At 42.4% G+C, this 20,000-nt stretch overlaps 1 protein-coding gene across 1 annotated transcript in view; it reads right to left on the reverse strand.

The window, feature by feature from the left end:
* The window catches only part of LOC120562472 (sodium bicarbonate cotransporter 3-like), a 52,683-nt gene that overhangs the window by 11,031 nt on the left and 21,652 nt on the right, over positions 1 to 20,000 (reverse strand). Inside the window, exons 6-14 of the mRNA XM_039806184.1 lie at positions 17,124 to 17,270; positions 15,581 to 15,623; positions 12,873 to 13,099; positions 11,949 to 12,082; positions 7,152 to 7,397; positions 5,765 to 5,870; positions 4,118 to 4,279; positions 2,161 to 2,274; positions 1,024 to 1,185 (exon numbers count right to left, since the gene is read on the reverse strand). Of these exons, the coding sequence (XP_039662118.1) occupies positions 1,024 to 1,185; positions 2,161 to 2,274; positions 4,118 to 4,279; positions 5,765 to 5,870; positions 7,152 to 7,397; positions 11,949 to 12,082; positions 12,873 to 13,099; positions 15,581 to 15,623; positions 17,124 to 17,270 (1,341 nt within the window). The remainder of the gene's footprint in view (positions 1 to 1,023; positions 1,186 to 2,160; positions 2,275 to 4,117; positions 4,280 to 5,764; positions 5,871 to 7,151; positions 7,398 to 11,948; positions 12,083 to 12,872; positions 13,100 to 15,580; positions 15,624 to 17,123; positions 17,271 to 20,000) is intronic.

Below are 20,000 nucleotides of genomic sequence, written 5' to 3' on the forward strand. Positions count from 1 at the left end.
AGTTTAAAAAAAGAATTTCCCACCTTGACAAATTGTTTTTACAATTTTCTGTTTTTTATTCAGAATATCAGAAATTTAGAAAATTACACAATTGCGTCTGAGCTCCAGTTATACACAACACTGCCATGGTATTCTCTCGCTCTACTTTGAGGAATATGTATGAGTCATTAACTGCATATGGACCAAAAAACACCTAAAAACTGACCGATTTTGGGGTCAGAGGTGCAACTGATGGTTTCATTCGGGCGTAGCTAGGTGGAACGAGGGAGAGAATACCTTATTATTATTATTATTATTATTATTATTATTATTATTATTATAATAATAATAATAATAATAATAATAATAATAATGAATAATACGAATCGTGTAATCGCGATGCAGACGGTCAGTGTAACGTTTATCAGTTCAATTTTCTAAGCACAAACTGACAGTTGGAAAAACAGAAAAATGGGTTCAAATATCCAATTTTTCATTTCTTTTTCCACCTTGAAAAATTTAAAAAAATTGGATCTTTAAACTGTTTTTTCCAATTATCTGTTTTTATTCAGAGGATCAGAAATTTAGAAAATTACAAAATTGCATCTGGGCTCCAATTATTCAATATAATAATAATAATAATAATAATAATAATAATAAGGTATTCTCTCCCTCGTTCCACCTAGCTAAGCCCCGCCCACTCGAAACCATCAGTTGCACCTCTGACCCCAAAATCGGTCAGTTTTTAGGTGTTTTTTGGTCCATATGCAGTTAATGACACATACATATTCCTCAAAGTAGAGCGAGAGAATACCATGGCAGTGTTGTGAATAATTGGAGCTCAGATGCAATTTTGTAATTTTCTAAATGTCTGATCCTCTGAATCCTCTAAAAAACAGAAAATTGGAAAAACAGTTTAAAGATCCAATTATTTTAATTTGTCAAGGCGGAAAAAAATACAAAAATTTGATATTTGAACCCATTTTTCTGTTTTTCCCCAACTGTCAGTTTGTACGATTCGTCTCTACAGCCTGCGGTCCTGACCTTGAGCTTGTTCTCCTTCCTGTTGACGATGACGGCGGTGATCTGCTGGTCCATGAAGATCAGGATGGTGCAGAGCAGAGCCGGGACGGCGGCGGCCAGCAGCGTCCACCAGGGGTTCGGTCCCAGCGGCGAGATCAGCCAGCCGCGCGTGCTCGACGTGGGCTGAGCGGACAGAGACCAACAGACTCTTTCATCCTAGCTAAGACCCTTTATAGTGCACGCTGCTGAGTCTAAGTCACACATTTTGTTCCTTAAAATGTCACTTTATGAGGTTTTTAACATTAATATGAGTTCCCCCAGCCGGTCTATGGTCCCCCAGTGGCTAGAAATGGTGATACAGTATTAGGGGACCACTAAGGCCTATATAAAAGAGACTTCAGATACAGTATTAGGGACCACTAAGGTCTATATAAAAGAGACTTCAGATACAGTATTAGGGACCACTAAGGTCTATATAAAAGAGACTTCAGATACAGTATTAGGGACCACTAAGGTCTATATAAAAGAGACTTCAGATACAGTATTAGGGGACCACTAAAGTCTATATAAAAGAGACTTCAGATACAGTATTAGGGACCACTAAGGTCTATATAAAAGAGACTTCAGATACAGTATTAGGGGACCACTAAGGCCTATATAAAAGAGACTTCAGATACAGTATTAGGGGACCACTAAGGTCTATATAAGAGACTTCAGATACAGTATTAGGGGACCACTAAGGCCTATATAAAAGAGACTTCAGATACAGTATTAGGGGACCACTAAGGTCTATATAAAGAGACTTCAGATACAGTATTAGGGGACCACTAAGGTCTATATAAAAGAGACTTCAGATACAGTATTAGGGGACCACTAAGGCCTATACAAAAGAGACTTCAGATACAGTATTAGGGGACCACTAAGGCCTATACAAAAGAGACTTCAGATACAGTATTAGGGGACCACTAAGGCCTATACAAAAGAGACTTCAGATACAGTATTAGGGGACCACTAAGGTCTATATAAAAGCATCCAAAGAGCACCATGTCATGGGACCTTTAAATATGTGACAGGGCTCGACATTAAGGCTTGTCTGGGATCTTAGATCAACAGTGTTTACAGATGACAGACAGAAGCACAGAGCGGGAGAGGTTTTACCTCGAAGCGGTCTGGAACGTTGAGTTTGGGGGAAGGGATTCCCACCAGATAATCCACCAGCACCATGATCATGATGGTCAGAAAGACGGCAAAGTCACTGATGCTCGATCGGACCTGCAGACGAAAAACATTTCCTCTGCTCAGGGGTTTAAAGGGAAAGGGGTGTGGGGGGGGGGGGGGGGGGGGTGTTAAGGGTGTTTTTCCCAATTAAAAAAAAAATAAAAAAAAAAAAAAAAAAAAAAAAAAAAAAACAAAAAAAAGTGTTTTTTTGGGCCGTGTCCAACCCCCCCCCTCTAACAAACCAACGGTCCACCCCCCCCCCCCGTTTTTTTCTTATCCACTTTTGGTAGTTTGACGGCAGAAAAAAAGTGTCTGTGTGCCGGGCGCCTGGTCCTAAAGGGTTGTACTTAGTGTCTTCATTAATCAGAGGTGTGTTTTGGGCGTAACATTCAATCAACCAATCAGAGATCATCTCCCATTCATCAACCAATCAGAGATCATCTCCCATTCATCAACCAATCAGAGATCATCTCCCATTCATCAACCAATCAGAGATCATCTCCCATTCATCAACCAATCAGAGATCATCTCCCATTCCCTTTAAAAGCCAGGTGCGTTTGGACCTTGGAGCATTGCTGTTATGATGGAGGATTTACACCCTAATATTTTATTAGTAATCTTCTGTGTGTGTGTGTGTGTGTGTGTGTGTGTGTGTGTAACAAGCATAGGGTGCGCTGTGCACGAGCCTAGGAGCATTTTACTAATGCTCTGTTAAAATAACAATGAAATGCTGCGTTATTGACTTTAGACCAGGTTTTTGTTGGTCAATGGTGCGATCACTTCCCGCTGCCTCAAGATAGCAATATGCCCAGAATGCACCTGAACACACCTCCCTGTAAGACCAGCACGCCCCAGAATGCACCTGAACACACCTCCCTGTTAGACCAGCACGCCCAGAATGCACCTGAACACACCTCCCTGTAAGACCAGCACGCCCAGAATGCACCTGAACACACCTCCCTGTAAGACCAGCACGCCCCAGCACGCCCCAGAATGCACCTGAACACACCTCCCTGTAAGACCAGCACGCCCCAGAATGCACCTGAACACACCTCCCTGTAAGACCAGCACGCCCAGAATGCACCTGAACACACCTCCCTGTAAGACCAGCACGCCCAGAATGCACCTGAACACACCTCCCTGTAAGACCAGCACCCCCAGAATGCACCTGAACACACCTCCCTGTAAGACCAGCACGCCCAGAATGCACCTGAACACACCTCCCTGTAAGACCAGCACGCCCAGAATGCACCTGAACACACCTCCCTGTAGACCAGCACGCCCCAGAATGCACCTGAACACACCTCCCTGTAAGACCAGCACGCCCCAGAATGCACCTGAACACACCTCCCTGTAAGACCAGCACGCCCAGAATGCACCTGAACACACCTCCCTGTAAGACCAGCACGCCCCAGAATGCACCTGAACACACCTCCCTGTAAGACCAGCACGCCCAGAATGCACCTGAACACACCTCCCTGTAAGACCAGCGCGTCCAGAATGCACCTGAACACACCTCCCTGTAAGACCAGCACGCCCATGGGTGCACAGATGGGTGCAGGTGCATTTGCTATTTAAAGATGTGGGTGCTGGACGGGAAACTGACAACTGGGTCGGTCTTAAACTAGCAAAGACCCTGAGTGTTAATTTTTCTGATCAGTTTGGTTTTATTAGTTATTGGATGGTCGCAACCTCATGATTGACAGCTGGGATTGACTCGTGATTGGTCGAGAGGGTGTGTGGGCGGTTACTACTGCTCAGACTCTGGCTCCAAAACTACTACTACATGTTTTGGCTCCACCTTGTGTACAGTGGGAGGAAGTGGAGACACTTCGTCCATCTTTATAAAGAGGACTTCACCAGTGTTGTTTAGTCGGTCTCAGACAGAAGACGATACCTTGGTGGGGAAGTATCTCTTGGTCTTGAACTGCTTGAGGAAGGAGGAGAGGAAGAAGGTGGTGAAGAAGAGGATGACGGACCAGAAGAGGACGTCGGGGACGTAGGGACCCTTGTGGCTGCAGGCCGAGCCGACAAACTCCCCGTGAAGATCTTCACAGTCCTGCAGAGACAGAGAGAGAGACAGAGAGAGAGAGACAGACACAGAGAGAGAGACAGAGACAGAGAGAGAGACAGACACAGAGACAGAGAGAGAGACAGAGAGAGACAGAGAGAGAGAGAGAGAGAGACAGACACAGAGAGAGAGACAGAGACAGAGAGAGAGACAGACACAGAGACAGATAGAGAGACAGAGAGAGACAGAGAGAGAGAGAGAGAGACAGACACAGAGAGAGAGACAGAGACAGAGAGAGAGACAGACACAGAGACAGAGAGAGAGACAGAGAGAGACAGAGAGAGAGAGACAGACACAGAGAGAGAGACAGACACAGAGAGAGACAGAGAGAGAGAGAGACAGACACACAGAGAGGGAGACACAGAGAGAGAGACAGACACAGAGAGAGGGAGACACAGAGAGAGAGACAGACACAGAGAGAGACAGACACAGAGAGAGAGAGACACAGAGAGAGACAGACACAGAGAGAGAGACAGACACAGAGAGAGAGACAGACACAGAGAGAGAGACAGACAGAGAGAGAGACAGACAGAGAGAGAGACAGACAGAGAGAGAGACAGACACAGAGAGGGAGACACAGAGAGGGAGACAGAAACAGAGAGAGACACACAGAGAGAGACAGACACAGAAAGAGAGACAGAAACAGAGAGACAGACACAGAGAGACAGACAGAGAGAGAGACAGACACAGAGAGACACACAGAGAGAGAGACAGACACACAGAAAGAGAGACAGACACAGAAGGAGAGACAGAAACAGAGAGACAGACAGAGAGAGAGACAGACAGAGAGACACACACAGAGAGAGACAGACACACAGAGAGGGAGACACAGAGAGAGAGACAGACACACAGAGAGGGAGACACAGAGAGAGAGACAGACACAGAGAGAGAGACAGACACAGAGAGAGAGACAGAGAGACACAGAGAGAGAGACAGACACAGAGAGAGAGACAGACACAGAGAGAGAGACACAGAGAGAGAGACAGACACAGAGAGAGAGACACAGAGAGAGAGACACAGAGAGAGAGACCGAGAGAGAGAGACAGACACAGAGAGGGAGACAGAGAGAGAGACAGAGAGAGAGAGAGGGAGAGAGAGACAGAGACATAGATGTTATAGTGGATGTCAGTGATCTAAGGAAACCTTGTGTGCAGCATGCAGCCATCGAGGTATGTGGTCATGTGTCTGTATTTTACTTTAGTGAACGTGATCGTTACTGTATGCTCATATCAACCTAATGTGGTCTTTATTCTCTCGTTACACGGTGTGTTTTCTTTGGAGGAGAAGCTTCAAATAAAAGTGTAGCAAGGAAGCCACGTGTCTGCCAGTGCTTCAAGAGGGAATTACACATGTTCTCTCTGCATAAAAGGGCCTCCCTTCTAGATAAACACGCTTTTACGTTTGAATGCATTTGATGAAGAGTAAAAAAAAAAAAAAAAAAAAAAAAGCTTGGGGGTCAGATTTGTGTCAGACCTTCACAGTCAGCTCCCCCCACTCGATGGCCTCTGAGGTGATGTTTCTCCGGCTCCAGATCTGCAGGACTTCAGCCGAGGCGTTGGCCGGTGCAGAACACTTACACCTGGGGAGACAGGGACACAAATACATCTGAATAACCTCTAGAATATAATAGAATATCAGGTTTTCTTTTAGAGTAACTTTGTTTTATTCAATCTGGACCCTATTTTGCCCATGTAGTGATGTCTAAGTGACAAATGTGAACCAGAATCTTTGAAACTGGTCCGGTATTGAGCGAGAACGCTGTAACTGGCAGCTGTAAACCGGGCTGTACAGTACTAAAAAGTTCTGTTGTTGCCGCTGACGGACTCAGATTATTATTCTAAGTGTCTGACAACATTATGGAAAGGATCCCTACAGATAGATAGATAGACCTTTTAGTTAAAGAGTAAGATCCTTTTAGTTTAACATGAAATAGCCCCGAAATCACCATCACCAAACTACACCAGACTCCATGTAAATAATCAGGACTTTTAGCGTGTAGAGAGTCAGCATATCTCCACCAGACTCCATGTAAATAATCAGGACTTTTAGCGTGTATAGAGCCAGCATATCTCCACCAGACTCCATGTAAATAATCAGGACTTTTAGCGTGTATAGAGCCAGCATATCTCCACCAGACTCCATGTAAATAATCAGGACTTTTAGCGTGTATAGAGCCAGCATATCTCCACCAGACTCCATGTAAATAATCAGGACTTTTAGCGTATATAGAGCCAGCATATCTCCACCAGACTCCATGTAAATAATCAGGACTTTTAGCGTGTATAGAGCCAGCATATCTCCACCAGACTCCATGTAAATAATCAGGACTTTTAGCGTGTATAGAGCCAACTTCACCCCACCAGACTCCATGTAAATAATCAGGACTTTTAGCGTGTATAGAGCCAGCATATCTCCACATGTAAATGGGTGAATTAAGGGTTTATTTCAACCAAACCAGAGTCGTGATTGTTGGAACAGTGGAAAGATGAACCAAGACAGCTTTTGGTAGTTTTATTTAGTTTCTGTCCACCTTGAATGAAGTGTGTTTTACGATGATAAAAGTCCTGATTATTTACATGGAGTCTGGTGGAGATATGCTGGCTCTATACACGCTAAAAGTCCTGATTATTTACATGGAGTCTGGTGGAAATATGCTGGCTCTATACACGCTAAAAGTCCTGATTATTTACATGGAGTCTGGTGAGAACGACAGAAAGTTTTATAAGGCTTACCCACTGCACCTTTAAAAAAGGACAGATATGTCTAAACACACTGTAGAAGAAACTGTAATATTAGGGAATAATTAAATTTTATTTTACAGATTTGTCTTGTATTTTTTTTTTTATATCTTTGGTCTTACTCGTAGAAGGTGAGGTTGTCCAGCGTGCCGTGCATGTTGACGGGGTAGTGTTCGCCCAGCTGGACGAGCTTCTCCAGAGCCTCGTAGATGAAGATGATGCAGATGAGCGAGGCGAAGGCCTCCTCGGTGAAGCGCGTGATGTAGCAGACCAGGGAGCTGGCGTCGGTGGCGACCAGCAGCAGGCAGAGGAAGGCGGTCCAGAGGCCGATGCTGGTGCGCAGGGACAGGTAGGACAGGCCGTAGTCACTGGGGGGCGAGAGGGACACACGGGATGGTTACATCAGCATTTAAAAATAATACATAAATACAGTGCCAGTTTAAACTGTGCAACAGGCAGATTGCGCGGCCTGTGGTATTGCTGCTTGTAGCTTTCTACCCCCCCCCCAATTATACAGAAGGACCCCAAACGCTTAATAGCGTGCATATTAAGCGTTTGGGGTCCTTTGCAGTCGCTGTGCTGTTGGCATTACACTTCCTCTGACACGAGCAGGCACAACACTGGTTTCTGTGCCCTGGGGACTGACTGACAGGCTGAGGTTGCAAGGCAACTTTATTTCTACAGCACCTTTTAGCAACAAGGCAATTCAAAGTGCTTTACATGAAACATTAAAAGAGCAATAAAAAACATGAAAAGAAAACAGGCTAAAAAAGAATGATATACAAATACAATAATAAAAGTAGAATAATTATTCAATTTAATTAGGTTGTGTGTGTTTGGGTTTTATTTTTGTTTGTGTTTAATTTCGGTCAGTGTAAAATATTCTAAATAAATAACATAATGTTCTCAGTAAATAGGTTTGGAATTATTTTTACAACTGAAATATTTATTTTGTCATTACAGAGGGAAAGTACCGAAAAAAAAGTACCGTTGGGTACCGGAACCGAATTCCAGGTACCGGTATCGGTAGTGGTATTGGATCAGATGCGAAAGGTACCCAACCCTAGTACTACTGAATTACTGTTAACTTCTACTTCAAAAGAAGACACTGTAGGCCTAGTAGGTAAATAGATCGTTATTGTCATTGCATACACTTACACACCAGCACTAAATCACCACATTATTGGAGAAATAACCGCTGATGCCAGCAGCGTGGGACGTGTTTTCCGTGCATTATAAATAGGGATGCACCGAATCCAGGATTCGGATGAATATTGGGCTTTTTGAAAGGGGGTTGGGTTTCAATGCAGCAGGCTGTGAGGAAGTGGACATGGAACCGGTTCAATGCAGTAGGCTGTGAGAAAGTGGACATGGATCTGGTTCAATGCAGCAGGCTGTGAGAAAGTGGACATGGAACTGGTTCAATGCAGCAGGCTGTGAGAAAGTGGACATGGAACCGGTTCAATGCAGTAGGCTGTGAGAAAGTGGACATGGAACTGGTTCAATGCAGTAGGCTGTGAGGAAGTGGACATGGAACCGGTTCAATGCAGTAGGCTGTGAGAAAGTGGACATGGATCTGGTTCAATGCAGCAGGCTGTGAGAAAGTGGACATGGAACTGGTTCAATGCAGTAGGCTGTGAGAAAGTGGACATGGAACTGGTTCAATGCAGTAGGCTGTGAGAAAGTGGACATGGAACTGGTTCAATGCAGTAGGCTGTGAGGAAGTGGACATGGATCTGGTTCAATGCAGTAGGCTGTGAGAAAGTGGACATGGATCTGGTTCAATGCAGTAGGCTGTGAGAAAGTGGACATGGATCTGGTTCAATGCAGTAGGCTGTGAGAAAGTGGACATGGATCTGGTTCAATGCAGTAGGCTGTGAGAAAGTGGACATGGATCTGGTTCAATGCAGTAGGCTGTGAGGAAGTGGACATGGATCTGGTTCAATGCAGTAGGCTGTGAGGAAGTGGACATGGATCTGGTTCAATGCAGCAGGCTGTGAGAAAGTGGACATGGATCTGGTTCAATGCAGTAGGCTGTGAGGAAGTGGACATGGATCTGGTGAGCAGAAAAAGTTGTTGTTTGGCAGTACTTTCAGTCAAAAGAAGACCATTCAAGTCCAGCTACATGTTCAATCTGTTCAATGCTGATTAGTCTGGTGGTGGCGAGGACCCTAAACTATACACAACATGGCCGCTGTTACAACATCTGGTCTGAAACATCTGAAAGAATACGAGTTGTGCACGAAGGAATCTCCAGACAGCAGCTAGAATGCAGCAACTTCAGGTATGGCAAAGGAAGGACAGTCTCTGCTAAAAACTGGTGTTAATCAGATCGTGCCTGTCCCGGGCTGTCAGCTGTTCTCTCAGAGTCTCCCTACAGTTTATTTAAATTTAATTTCACCCATCCAACATGCCTTCACCATACACTGGTTAGCGAAAATTTGGCAAAACAAAATGGTCACTCCTCTGGCGATAGCGATGTGCTGTCCTACGATGTGAAAAGAGCATGTGAATTCAACATTAAGTTGTTACATTTAACTATTTAGAGGCTGTGTTCACTGTTTACTTCATTCATGTGTTTACTGTGTTCATGGACTGAGGATGGGAGGAGGAGTCAGCACAATCTCAACCAGGGAATTCAGGATTCAGCCCGAAACCCCAAAAATCTGGATTCGGTGCATCTCTAAATTTTAAAACTCAAATACTTCCAGGAAAATCTGTCAGAGTATGATATAAAATGTAGGTTAAAAATTAAGTATTTTATGTAATAGTTCGAAACATTTGTTTCATCATCACAAAAAGCTTCTTTTTTTTTTTTATCCTCTTACAAAAACAATTAAAGAATAGAAAATTCTCTCTGAAAAAGGTCCTGGGAACAAAATGCACAAGCCCTCTAAATTACACAGCTGATCCAAAAAAACGCTAAAATCAGGATGATCTGAACCACACACACACACACACACACACACACACACACACACACACACACACACACACACACACACACACACACACACACACACACACACACACACACACACACACACACACACACACACACACACAGGGTCGACAGCTTGAGTTGCCTGCAGAGGGAGACAGAGCCTCATATGAGGAGCGACAGCTGGTGCATAAACCAGATACAGACTGACAGAAATAAACTTATTTTCAAAGTACCAAAAGCAACAGTCTAAAATATGCTTTAAAATCCTACTTAAAAAGGGTAATTTCTATATTTTCCAACCCTATTTTCTCATGTTTTTCTGTCTACATGACTGATGTGAACAAAAGTCTTTGAATTTGGTCCAGTACTGAGCGAGAATAATGTATCTGGCAAATGTTCAGCATCAGTTGGCATCCACTAAAAGTTCTGTTGTTGCTGCTGACAGACTCAGATTATTATTCTAAGTATCTGACAACATTATGGGATGGATCCCTAGAGAGATAGACCTTTTAGTTAAAGAGTAAGATCCTTTTAGTTTAACATGAAACAGCCCCGAAATCACAATCACCAAACTACACCAGACTCCATGTAAATAATCAGGACTTTTAGTGTATATAGAGCCAGCATATCTCCACCAGACTCCATGTAAATAATCAGGACTTTTAGCGTGTATAGAGCCAGCATATCTCCACCAGACTCCATGTAAATAATCAGGACTTTTAGCGTGTATAGAGCCAGCATATCTCCACCAGACTCCATGTAAATAATCAGGACTTTTATCATCGTAAAACACACTTCATTCAAAGTGGACAGAAACTAAATAAAACTACCAAAAGCTGTCTTGGTTCCTCTTTCCACTGTTCTAACAATCACCACTCTGGTTTGGTTGAAATAAACCCTTAATTCACCCATTTACATGTGGAGATATGCTGGCTCTATACACACTAAAAGTCCTGATTATTTACATGGAGTCTGGTGGTGATATGCTGGCTCTATACACACTAAAAGTCCTGATTATTTAATGTCCTTTCCATAATGTTGTCAGACACTTAGAATAATAATCTGAGCCTGTCAACGCCAACAACAGAACTTTTAGTGAACGCTAGCTGAAGGAAATGCCCATTGAGGTTATATTGCAGCTTGTTTAGCTGCTGCAGCGGCCTTGCTTAATACTGGACAGAAACACACACACACACACACACACACAAACAAACACACACACACACACACACACACACACACACACACACACACACACACACACACACACACACACACACACACACACACACACACACACACACACACACACACACACACACACACACACACACACACACACACACACACACACACACACACACAACACACACACACAGCCGGACTCACCTGCAGAACTTGAACAGGATCTTCTCAAAAACTATTTTAACTATAATTACTATTTCATGGGTCAGTATTCTACTATTTCATGGGTCAGTAGTCTACTATTTAATGGGTCAATATTCTACTGTTTAATGGGTCAGTCTTCTACTATTTCATGGGTCAGTCTTCTACTATTTCATGGGTCAGTATTCTACTGTTTAATGGGTCAGTATTCTACTATTTAATGGGTCAGTACTCTACTATTTAATGGGTCAGTACTCTACCATTTAATGGGTCAGTACTCTACCATTTCATGGGTCAGTCTTCTACTATTTCATGGGTCAGTCTTCTACTATTTCATGGGTCAGTCTTCTACTATTTCATGGGTCAGTCTTCTACTATTTAATGTGTCAGTATTCTACTATTTAATGGTACACACACACACACACACACACACACACACACACACACACACACACACACACACACACACACACACACACACACACACACACACACACACACACACACACACACACACACACACACACACACACACACACACACACACACACACACACACACACACACACACACACACAGCCGGACTCACCTGCAGAACTTGAACAGGATCTTCTCAAAAACCAGAACTGGACCGGTGCTGCCCAGGATGGTGAGAGGCTGACCAGCGAACAGAGAGTAGGCCACACCGGTCAGAGATGCCCCGAACAGAGACTCTATGGCACTCTACCAGAGAGAGAGAGAGAGAGAGAGAGAGAGAGAGAGAGAGAGGGAGAGAGAGAGAGAGAGACAGACAGACAGACAGACAGACAGACAGACAGACAGAGAGAGAGAGAGAGAGAGAGAGAGAGAGAGGGAGAGAGAGAGGGAGAGACAGACAGACAGACAGACAGACAGAGAGAGAGAGACAGTTTTACTCATGTTGGACTGCTCCTTTAACCCTTAGAGATCCTGTGTAAACTGATTGAAAATAAAATCCTAAAAGTTAGAGCCTTGATTCTTTCTGCAGCAGTGAGCTCAGGCTTCGGTCTCTCGCCTCATTACGTTCAATGCTCGTGATGACATCATCACGTCACGTGGCGTCCGGTGCCAAACCGCCATGACACCATTTCTACTGCAGGTGAAACTATCAACGTGCCTTTACACACTGCTCATAAAAATGAGAATATCAAACAAAATAAAAAAATAAAAAAATAAATAAATACTTGTTAAGTGAGTGTGAGTGTTAAGAAAATATTTTGTTTATTATATTATATTTAGAAATATTTTGGATCGATATATTTTGTGTGTTTATTTAGTAAAATGATTAAAAAACATGTCAGATTTTTGTATATTTTTTTAAAATTCATGTCACAATTTTAATACTTTTTTTGTACTTATTCAGGTTTATTGACCATTAAGCTCAGGTTGTACTGATTTTAGGGATATGAAGCATTTGAGGATGCTCCAGGAAATGACATCACAATAAGCAGAAATCCCAACGTAGGCGCTGGCAGGTTCTGGTTCTGGTTCTTACTATGTTTCCCTTGGTGGCTTCTCCCAGCAGCCCTCCGAACGTGATGACTGGCGACATGCAGGCGCAGTACAGGAAGAGAACGGACGCCAGACACTGCAGGCTGACGGCGTCTCTGATGTCACTCCACAGGAAGGGCGCCTTCCTCCGAATGTCGTTCACCAAACCGCCAAAGATCCTGGCGCACGAGAGCAGGGAGACACCGTCACCGACACAGAACGTTTCGCTGACTTTTATTGAGTAATTTTAATGGGAGTGATGTTACACAAACACACTCCAGACAACCAAGTTGTGATATTTCAAGAAAAAAAGTCTAAAAAAGTCTAAAAAAAGTCATATTATTTCAAGAAAAAAAGTCTAAAAAAGTCGTAATATTTCAAGAAACAAAAACAAAAAAAGTCATATTATTTCAAGAAAAAAAGTCGTAATATTTCAAGAAAAAAGTCGTAATATTTCAAGAAAAAAGTCGTAATATTTCAAGAAAAAAAGTCGTATTATTTAAAAAAAAAAGTATAATATTATTTCAAGAAAAAAAAAAAAAGTCGTATTATTTCAAGAAACAAAAAAAAAAAAATCATATTATTTCAAGAAAAAAAGTCCAAAAAAAATCATATTATTTCAAGAAAAAAAGTCTAAAAAAAGTCATATTATTTCAAGAAAAAAAGTCTAAAAAAGTCGTAATATTTCAAGAAACAAAAACAAAAAAATCATATTATTTCAAGAAAAAAAGTCAAAAAAAAATCGTAATATTTCAAGAAACAAATTTGTGATATTTCAAGAAAAAAGTCGAAAATAAATCTTAACATTTCAAGAAAAAAAGTTGTAATATTTCAGGAAAAAGTCGTAATATATACACAACAGAACGTTTGCCTTTAATGGGTCAGTATTCTACTATTTAATGGGTCAGTATTATATTTAATGGGTCAGTATTCTACTATTTAATGGGTCAGTATTATATTTAATGGGTCAGTACTCTACTATTTAATGGGTCAGTATTCTACTATTTAATGGGTCAGTATTCTACTATTTAATGGGTCAGTATTATATTTAATGGGTCAGTATTCTACTATTTAATGGGTCAGTATTATATTTAATGGGTCAGTACTCTACTATTTAATGGGTCAGTATTCTACTATTTAATGGGTCAGTATTATATTTAATGGGTCAGTATTATATTTAATGGGTCAGTACTCTACTATTTAATGGGTCAGTACTCTACTATTTAATGGGTCAGTATTATATTTAATGGGTCAGTATTATATTTAATGGGTCAGTACTCTACTATTTAATGGGTCAGTATTCTACTATTTAATGGGTCAGTACTCTACTATTTCATGGGTCAGTACTCTACTATTTAATGGGTCAGTACTCTACTATTTAATGGGTCAGTATTCTACTATTTAATGGGTCAGTCTTCTACTATTTCATGGGTCAGTACTCTACTATTTAATGGGTCAGTAGTCTACTGTTTAATGGGTCAGTAGTCTACTATTTAATGGGTCAGTCTTCTACTATTTCATGGGTCAGTCTTCTACTATTTCATGGGTCAGTATTCTACTATTTAATGGGTCAGTCTTCTACTATTTAATGGGTCAGTCTTCTACTATTTCATGGGTCAGTCTTCTACTATTTCATGGGTCAGTCTTCTACTATTTAATGGGTCAGTCTTCTACTATTTCATGGGTCAGTATTCTACTATTTAATGGGTCAGTCTTCTACTATTTCATGGGTCAGTAGTCTACTGTTTAATGGGTCAGTATTATATTTAATGGGTCAGTCTTCTACCATTTAATGGGTCAGTCTTCTACTATTTCATGGGTCAGTACTCTACTATTTCATGGGTCAGTACTCTACTATTTAATGGGTCAATTACTCTACTATTTAATGGGTCAGTCTTCTATATTTATTTTTTTTTTTTATTTTTTCATGGGTCAGTATTATATTTAATGGGTCAGTATTATATTTAATGGGTCAGTCTTCTACTATTTAATGGGTCAGTCTTCTACTATTTCATGGGTCAGTCTTCTACTATTTCATGGGTCAGTCTTCTACTATTTAATGGGTCAGTCTTCTACTATTTAATGGGTCAGTCTTCTACTATTTAATGGGTCAGTCTTCTACTATTTAATGGGTCAGTCTTCTACCATTTAATGGGTCAGTCTTCTACTATTTCATGGGTCAGTATTATATTTAATGGGTCGACCGCCTACTATTTAATGGGTCAGTATTCTACTATTTAATGGGTCAGTATTATATTTAATGGGTCAGTATTATATTTAATGGGTCAGTACTCTACTATTTAATGGGTCAGTCTTCTACTATTTCATGGGTCAGTATTATATTTAATGGGTCAGTATTATATTTAATGGGTCAGTACTCTACTATTTAATGGGTCAGTATTCTACTATTTAATGGGTCAGTATTCTACTATTTAATGGGTCAGTATTATATTTAATGGGTCAGTATTATATTTAATGGGTCAGTACTCTATGGAGTAATTTTAATGGGAGTGATGTTACATAAACACACTCCAGACAACCAAGTCGTGATATTTCAAGAACAAAAGTCGTAATATTTCTAGAGTTGGGAGAAGTAGTTGCCGAACACCGTGCCCTGTCTAACTGACTGTTACGGTGTAGTGAACGGACTGGACGCTTTCCCGTCCCTGTACAGGCTCTGGTCCCGTGCTGCGCCTTTGGCGCTGTCTATGCGGTGGTGAGGGCCATTAGGAGCCGACGCCATCTTCCTCTTCTCCTGCAGAGAGGAGGAGGAGGAGGAGACGATGCCAAAGAATTTCTAATAAGGGAAGAAGTTCCACTCTCTCTCGGGATACTTCCGGCTTCTGAACTGGTTGCAGTTCCACATAGGGGGCGCTCACGGGCCAGTGCAGAATGAATGGGACCCTATGGAGCTGTACCCCTCAAAATCCACTTTTCTCAGGATATCATTTGTTGTCTAGTAATTTGAATGTTGCATTCGAAAGGGGAGGCTAAGGAAATACAGACTGCTGGGTGTTAGATGTTTTTGTTCTAAAAAGCCTTTTAAAAAGGTCAGTTTAAAAGATTTTCGTCAGATTTTGAGAGGCTCTAGTCACGCTCATCCCGCTCCCCGTTTCCGGGTTAGCTCTCCACCAATCAGATGGGTCGTTTGAGTCAGACTGCCGGCAGTGCCGTAATTTCCACCCTAGGGTCCTTTGCGCCATGATCGTAATATTTCAAGAAAAAAAGTCGTATTATTTAAAAATAAAATTTAAAAAAAAGTCATATTTCAAGAAAAAAAGTCCCAAAAAATCCGTAATATTTCAAGAAAAAAAGTCCCAAAAAATTCGTAATATTTCAAGAAAAAAAGTTCCAAAAAATCCGTAATATTTCAAGAAAAAAAGTCCCAAAAAATTCGTAATATTTCAAGAAAAAAAGTTCCAAAAAATCCGTAATATTTAAAAAAAAAAAAAAAAAAAGTCTTATTATTTCAAGAAAAAAAGTCGAAAAAAGTCGTATTATTTCAAGAAACCAAAACAAAAAAAGTCATATTATTTCAAGAAAAAAGTCGTAATATTTAAAGAAACAAGTCGTAATATTTCAAGAAAAAAGTCGTAATATTTCAAGAAAAAAAGTCGAAAAAAGTCGTATTATTTCAAGCCAAACACCCCCCCAGAAGCTTTTTTACACCTGGCTCTAACATTGGGAGAGTTAGCTAGAGTAGCGTTATCAGCTGAATAGCTTAGCGCAGAGGCTAATGGATCCAGGTTTGTATCTCGTAAGTTACCCCACTAATAATGCCCGAAATGATACCAAACGTCTACAAGTAGTACAAATAGGTTATGTACTCATAAAACGATGGATTGGAAAGTTTGTAAGTACACCAGAAGTTTATGTAAATAACAATTGCCTGCTGGCTTCTGCTCTCTGCTGCTGCTGCTGCTGCTATGAGCAGTAAGAGCTCTTAGGGATGTCTACAAATTACAACACCGAAAAGAGATGCAACAAAAATGTGTTTGGCTCGAGGTCATGGTGCAAAGGACCCTAGGGTGAAATTACTCCGAACCATCACTTTAAGGAGTCGCCCCCTGCTGGAAGTTAGAGAGAATGCAGCTTTAAAAAGGAGCCTCAGCGTTGGCTTCACATTTCAGACCACACTTTAGTCCAGTGTTTCTCAAATTAGGAGTACGTGTCCCCCTAGGGGTACTTTGGAGGACAGCAAGGGGGGGGTACGGGAGGTTTCTTTGGACATCCGACAGGTTGGGGGGGAGCTTACCTGAGACGGGACGCTCTTTGGGGGCTCGATGCGGATGGTGGGGTCCCATTCGCCCGGAGGAAGCACCGTGACCTGATCCAGGAACTCATCGATCCCTGACAGCAGGTCGATCCGGTCCTTCGCCTTGTAGGCCACATCGTGGAAAATCTACCAGAGAGAGAGACAGAGAGAGAGACAGCATGCTACTGTACAACTGTATGTAAAGAGAGACAGAGAGAGAGACAGCATGCTACTGTACAACTGTATGTAAAGAGAGAGAGAGAGAGAGAGACAGCATGCTACTGTACAACTGTATGTAAAGAGAGAGACAGAGAGAGAGAGACAGCATGCTACTGTACAACTGTATGTAAAGAGAGAGAGACAGAGAGAGAGACAGAGGTTGTAGAGGAGAAGAAGACTAGGTTGTGGGGGGGGGGGGGTGTTGTTGTGGGGGGGGGGGGTGGCTGCTTGTTTGGGGGGGGGGGGGGTTTTGTGTGTGACGGACGAGAAAGAGACATTAGGAAAGGTTTCAGAGATGTGGAAGAGACACGCAAGAGAGAAGGGACGGTGTAGAGGGAGATAGAGGGGTTTTTGCACAGGTTGAAGAGAGACAGAGGAGGCATATTGTGAGAGAGCTCCGAAGAGGAGACAGAGGCGCAAAGAGAGAGGTTTTGAAGAGAGAGAGAGAAAGAGAATAAAGAGAAGAAGAGTCTTTGTAATAGGAAAAGGTCTTTCTGGCACAGCAAGAGAGAGAGACAGAAAGAGAGACAGAAGAAGAGATCTTAACTCAAGAAGGAGAGAGAGACTTTTAAGAAGAGAGAGAGAAGGGACAAAGAGGAAGACGCTTTTCATTGTGTGTGTGACAAGCCTGCTTTTACATCTGCAAAGAGGGAGACAGAGAGACAAGCATGCTGTGTGAATGTAAAGAGACAGAAGGAGATGACAGAGAGGGGACAAGAGAGAGAGGTTTTCTTGTCTCTGTAAAGAGACAGAGAGGGATTGAGAGAGACAAGGAGATGAGAGAGAGAGACAGAGCTTTTAGAAGAGGAGACAGAACTTATTTTAATGAGCAAAGAGAGAGAGGTGTGTGAGAGAGACAAGAAGGATAAGAAGAGACAGAGAGACAATGAATGAGAGGTTGGAGAAGAGTGTAAAGAGAGAGACAAGAGAGGACAAGGAGAGAAGAGAGGGAGAGAGACATGTTTTTCTTTTGTGGGAGAGGGGACAGGGAGAGGACAATAAAGGAGAGAGACAAGCTTTTTCACAAAGAGGGACAGAGGGAGCAGAAGAGGGGGACAGAGGAGATTGATGCTAAGAGAGAGGAGAGGAGACAACAGAGAGGTTTCTTATTTTGTGAGAGAGAGGATGTGTGAGAGAGAGACAGAAGGAGAGGAGGGTAGGACAAGAGGGAGAAGGAGAGACAAGAGAGGATAGAGGACAAGAGGACAGAGGACAAAAAGGGGACAATGACTAAGAGACAACATGATTGAAAGAGAGGACAGAGACAATGTCTTTCTGTGTGTGAAGGGGACAGAGAGGGATGGGGACAGAGGACAAGCCTGAAAGAGGGACCAGGGAGGGAGACAAAGACAGGACAGCAAAGGAGGACAGAGGGGACAATGTGGGGACAGAGGACAAAGTCTTGACAGAGGATGCCAAGAGGACAGAAGCCAGCCAGAGGAGACAAGCAGCCTGAAGGGGACAGAGAGGACAACTAAAGGAGACCAGAGGAACATGTGATTGTGTCAGAGGATAAGGACAGAGGACAGCTGAGGAGGACAGGGAGAGGGGCAAGCAGCCAAAGGAGAGACAAGAAGGACAGCTGAGGGGAGGGGACAGGAGGACAGCTTGTGGCTCAGACAGGAGGGAGTTAAGAGACAGAGGACAGACAGGAGGAGGACAATGACAAAGACAGCTGTGTGGCAGCTGGGTAGGACAAGAGAGAGGAGACAACATGCTGCACAGCCACAGCTAATAAAGAGACAAGAGAGAGAGGAGAGACAATGCCTGTGCACAGCCTATGTAAAAAAGAGGGAGACAAAGGAGAGAGAGGACAATGTCTTTCTATTACAATAAAGAGAGAGGAGAGAGAGACAGTATCCACTGTACAAACTGTAATGTAAAGGAGACAGAGAGAGGAACAGCATGCTATCGTACAACTGATTATGTAAAGGAGAGAGAGAGAGAGAGAGACAGTATGCCACTGTACAACTAATGTCTAAAGAGAGAGAGAGAGACAGCATGCTATTGTAACAAAGCTGTATGTAAAGAGGAGGGATAGAGAGAGGATAGCATTGTCTTTCACCTGTTGCCATATTCATGTAAAGAGAGAGACAGAGAGAGAACAGCCAATGCACTACTGTACAAATGTATGTAAGAGAGAGAGACATTAGAGAGAGACAGCAGACCAATGCACAAGGTATGCAAAGAGAGAGAGAGAGATGACAGCATGCTACCGTACAACTGTAATGTAAAGAGAGAGATGAGAGAGAGACAGCATGCTATGTACAACTGTATGTAAAGAGAGGAACAGAGAGAGACAGCATAGCCCCATCACTGCTAATACAACTGATGTAAAGAGAGAGACAGAGAGGAAGCTTTAAAAAGAGAGGACAGCATGCTACTAGCCACAACTGCATGTGAGAAAGAGAGACAGAGAGAGAGGATAGCTGTTTGCTACTGTACAAGCTGTGTATGTAAAAGAGAGAGACCCACAGGAGAGGAGACAGCATGCTACCTATAAAAAACTGTATGTAAAGAGAGAGATAAGGAGAAGAGACCAGCATCACTTTCACTGTTCAACGGCTAATATAAGAGAGGAGATAAATAGGAGAAGGAGAGACAGCATGCTATTGCCAACCAGGTATGTAAAGAGGATAGACAGAGAGAGAGACAAGG

The sequence above is a fragment of the Perca fluviatilis genome, chromosome 7, assembly GCF_010015445.1.
Source record: "Perca fluviatilis chromosome 7, GENO_Pfluv_1.0, whole genome shotgun sequence".
Taxonomy (NCBI): domain Eukaryota; kingdom Metazoa; phylum Chordata; class Actinopteri; order Perciformes; family Percidae; genus Perca; species Perca fluviatilis.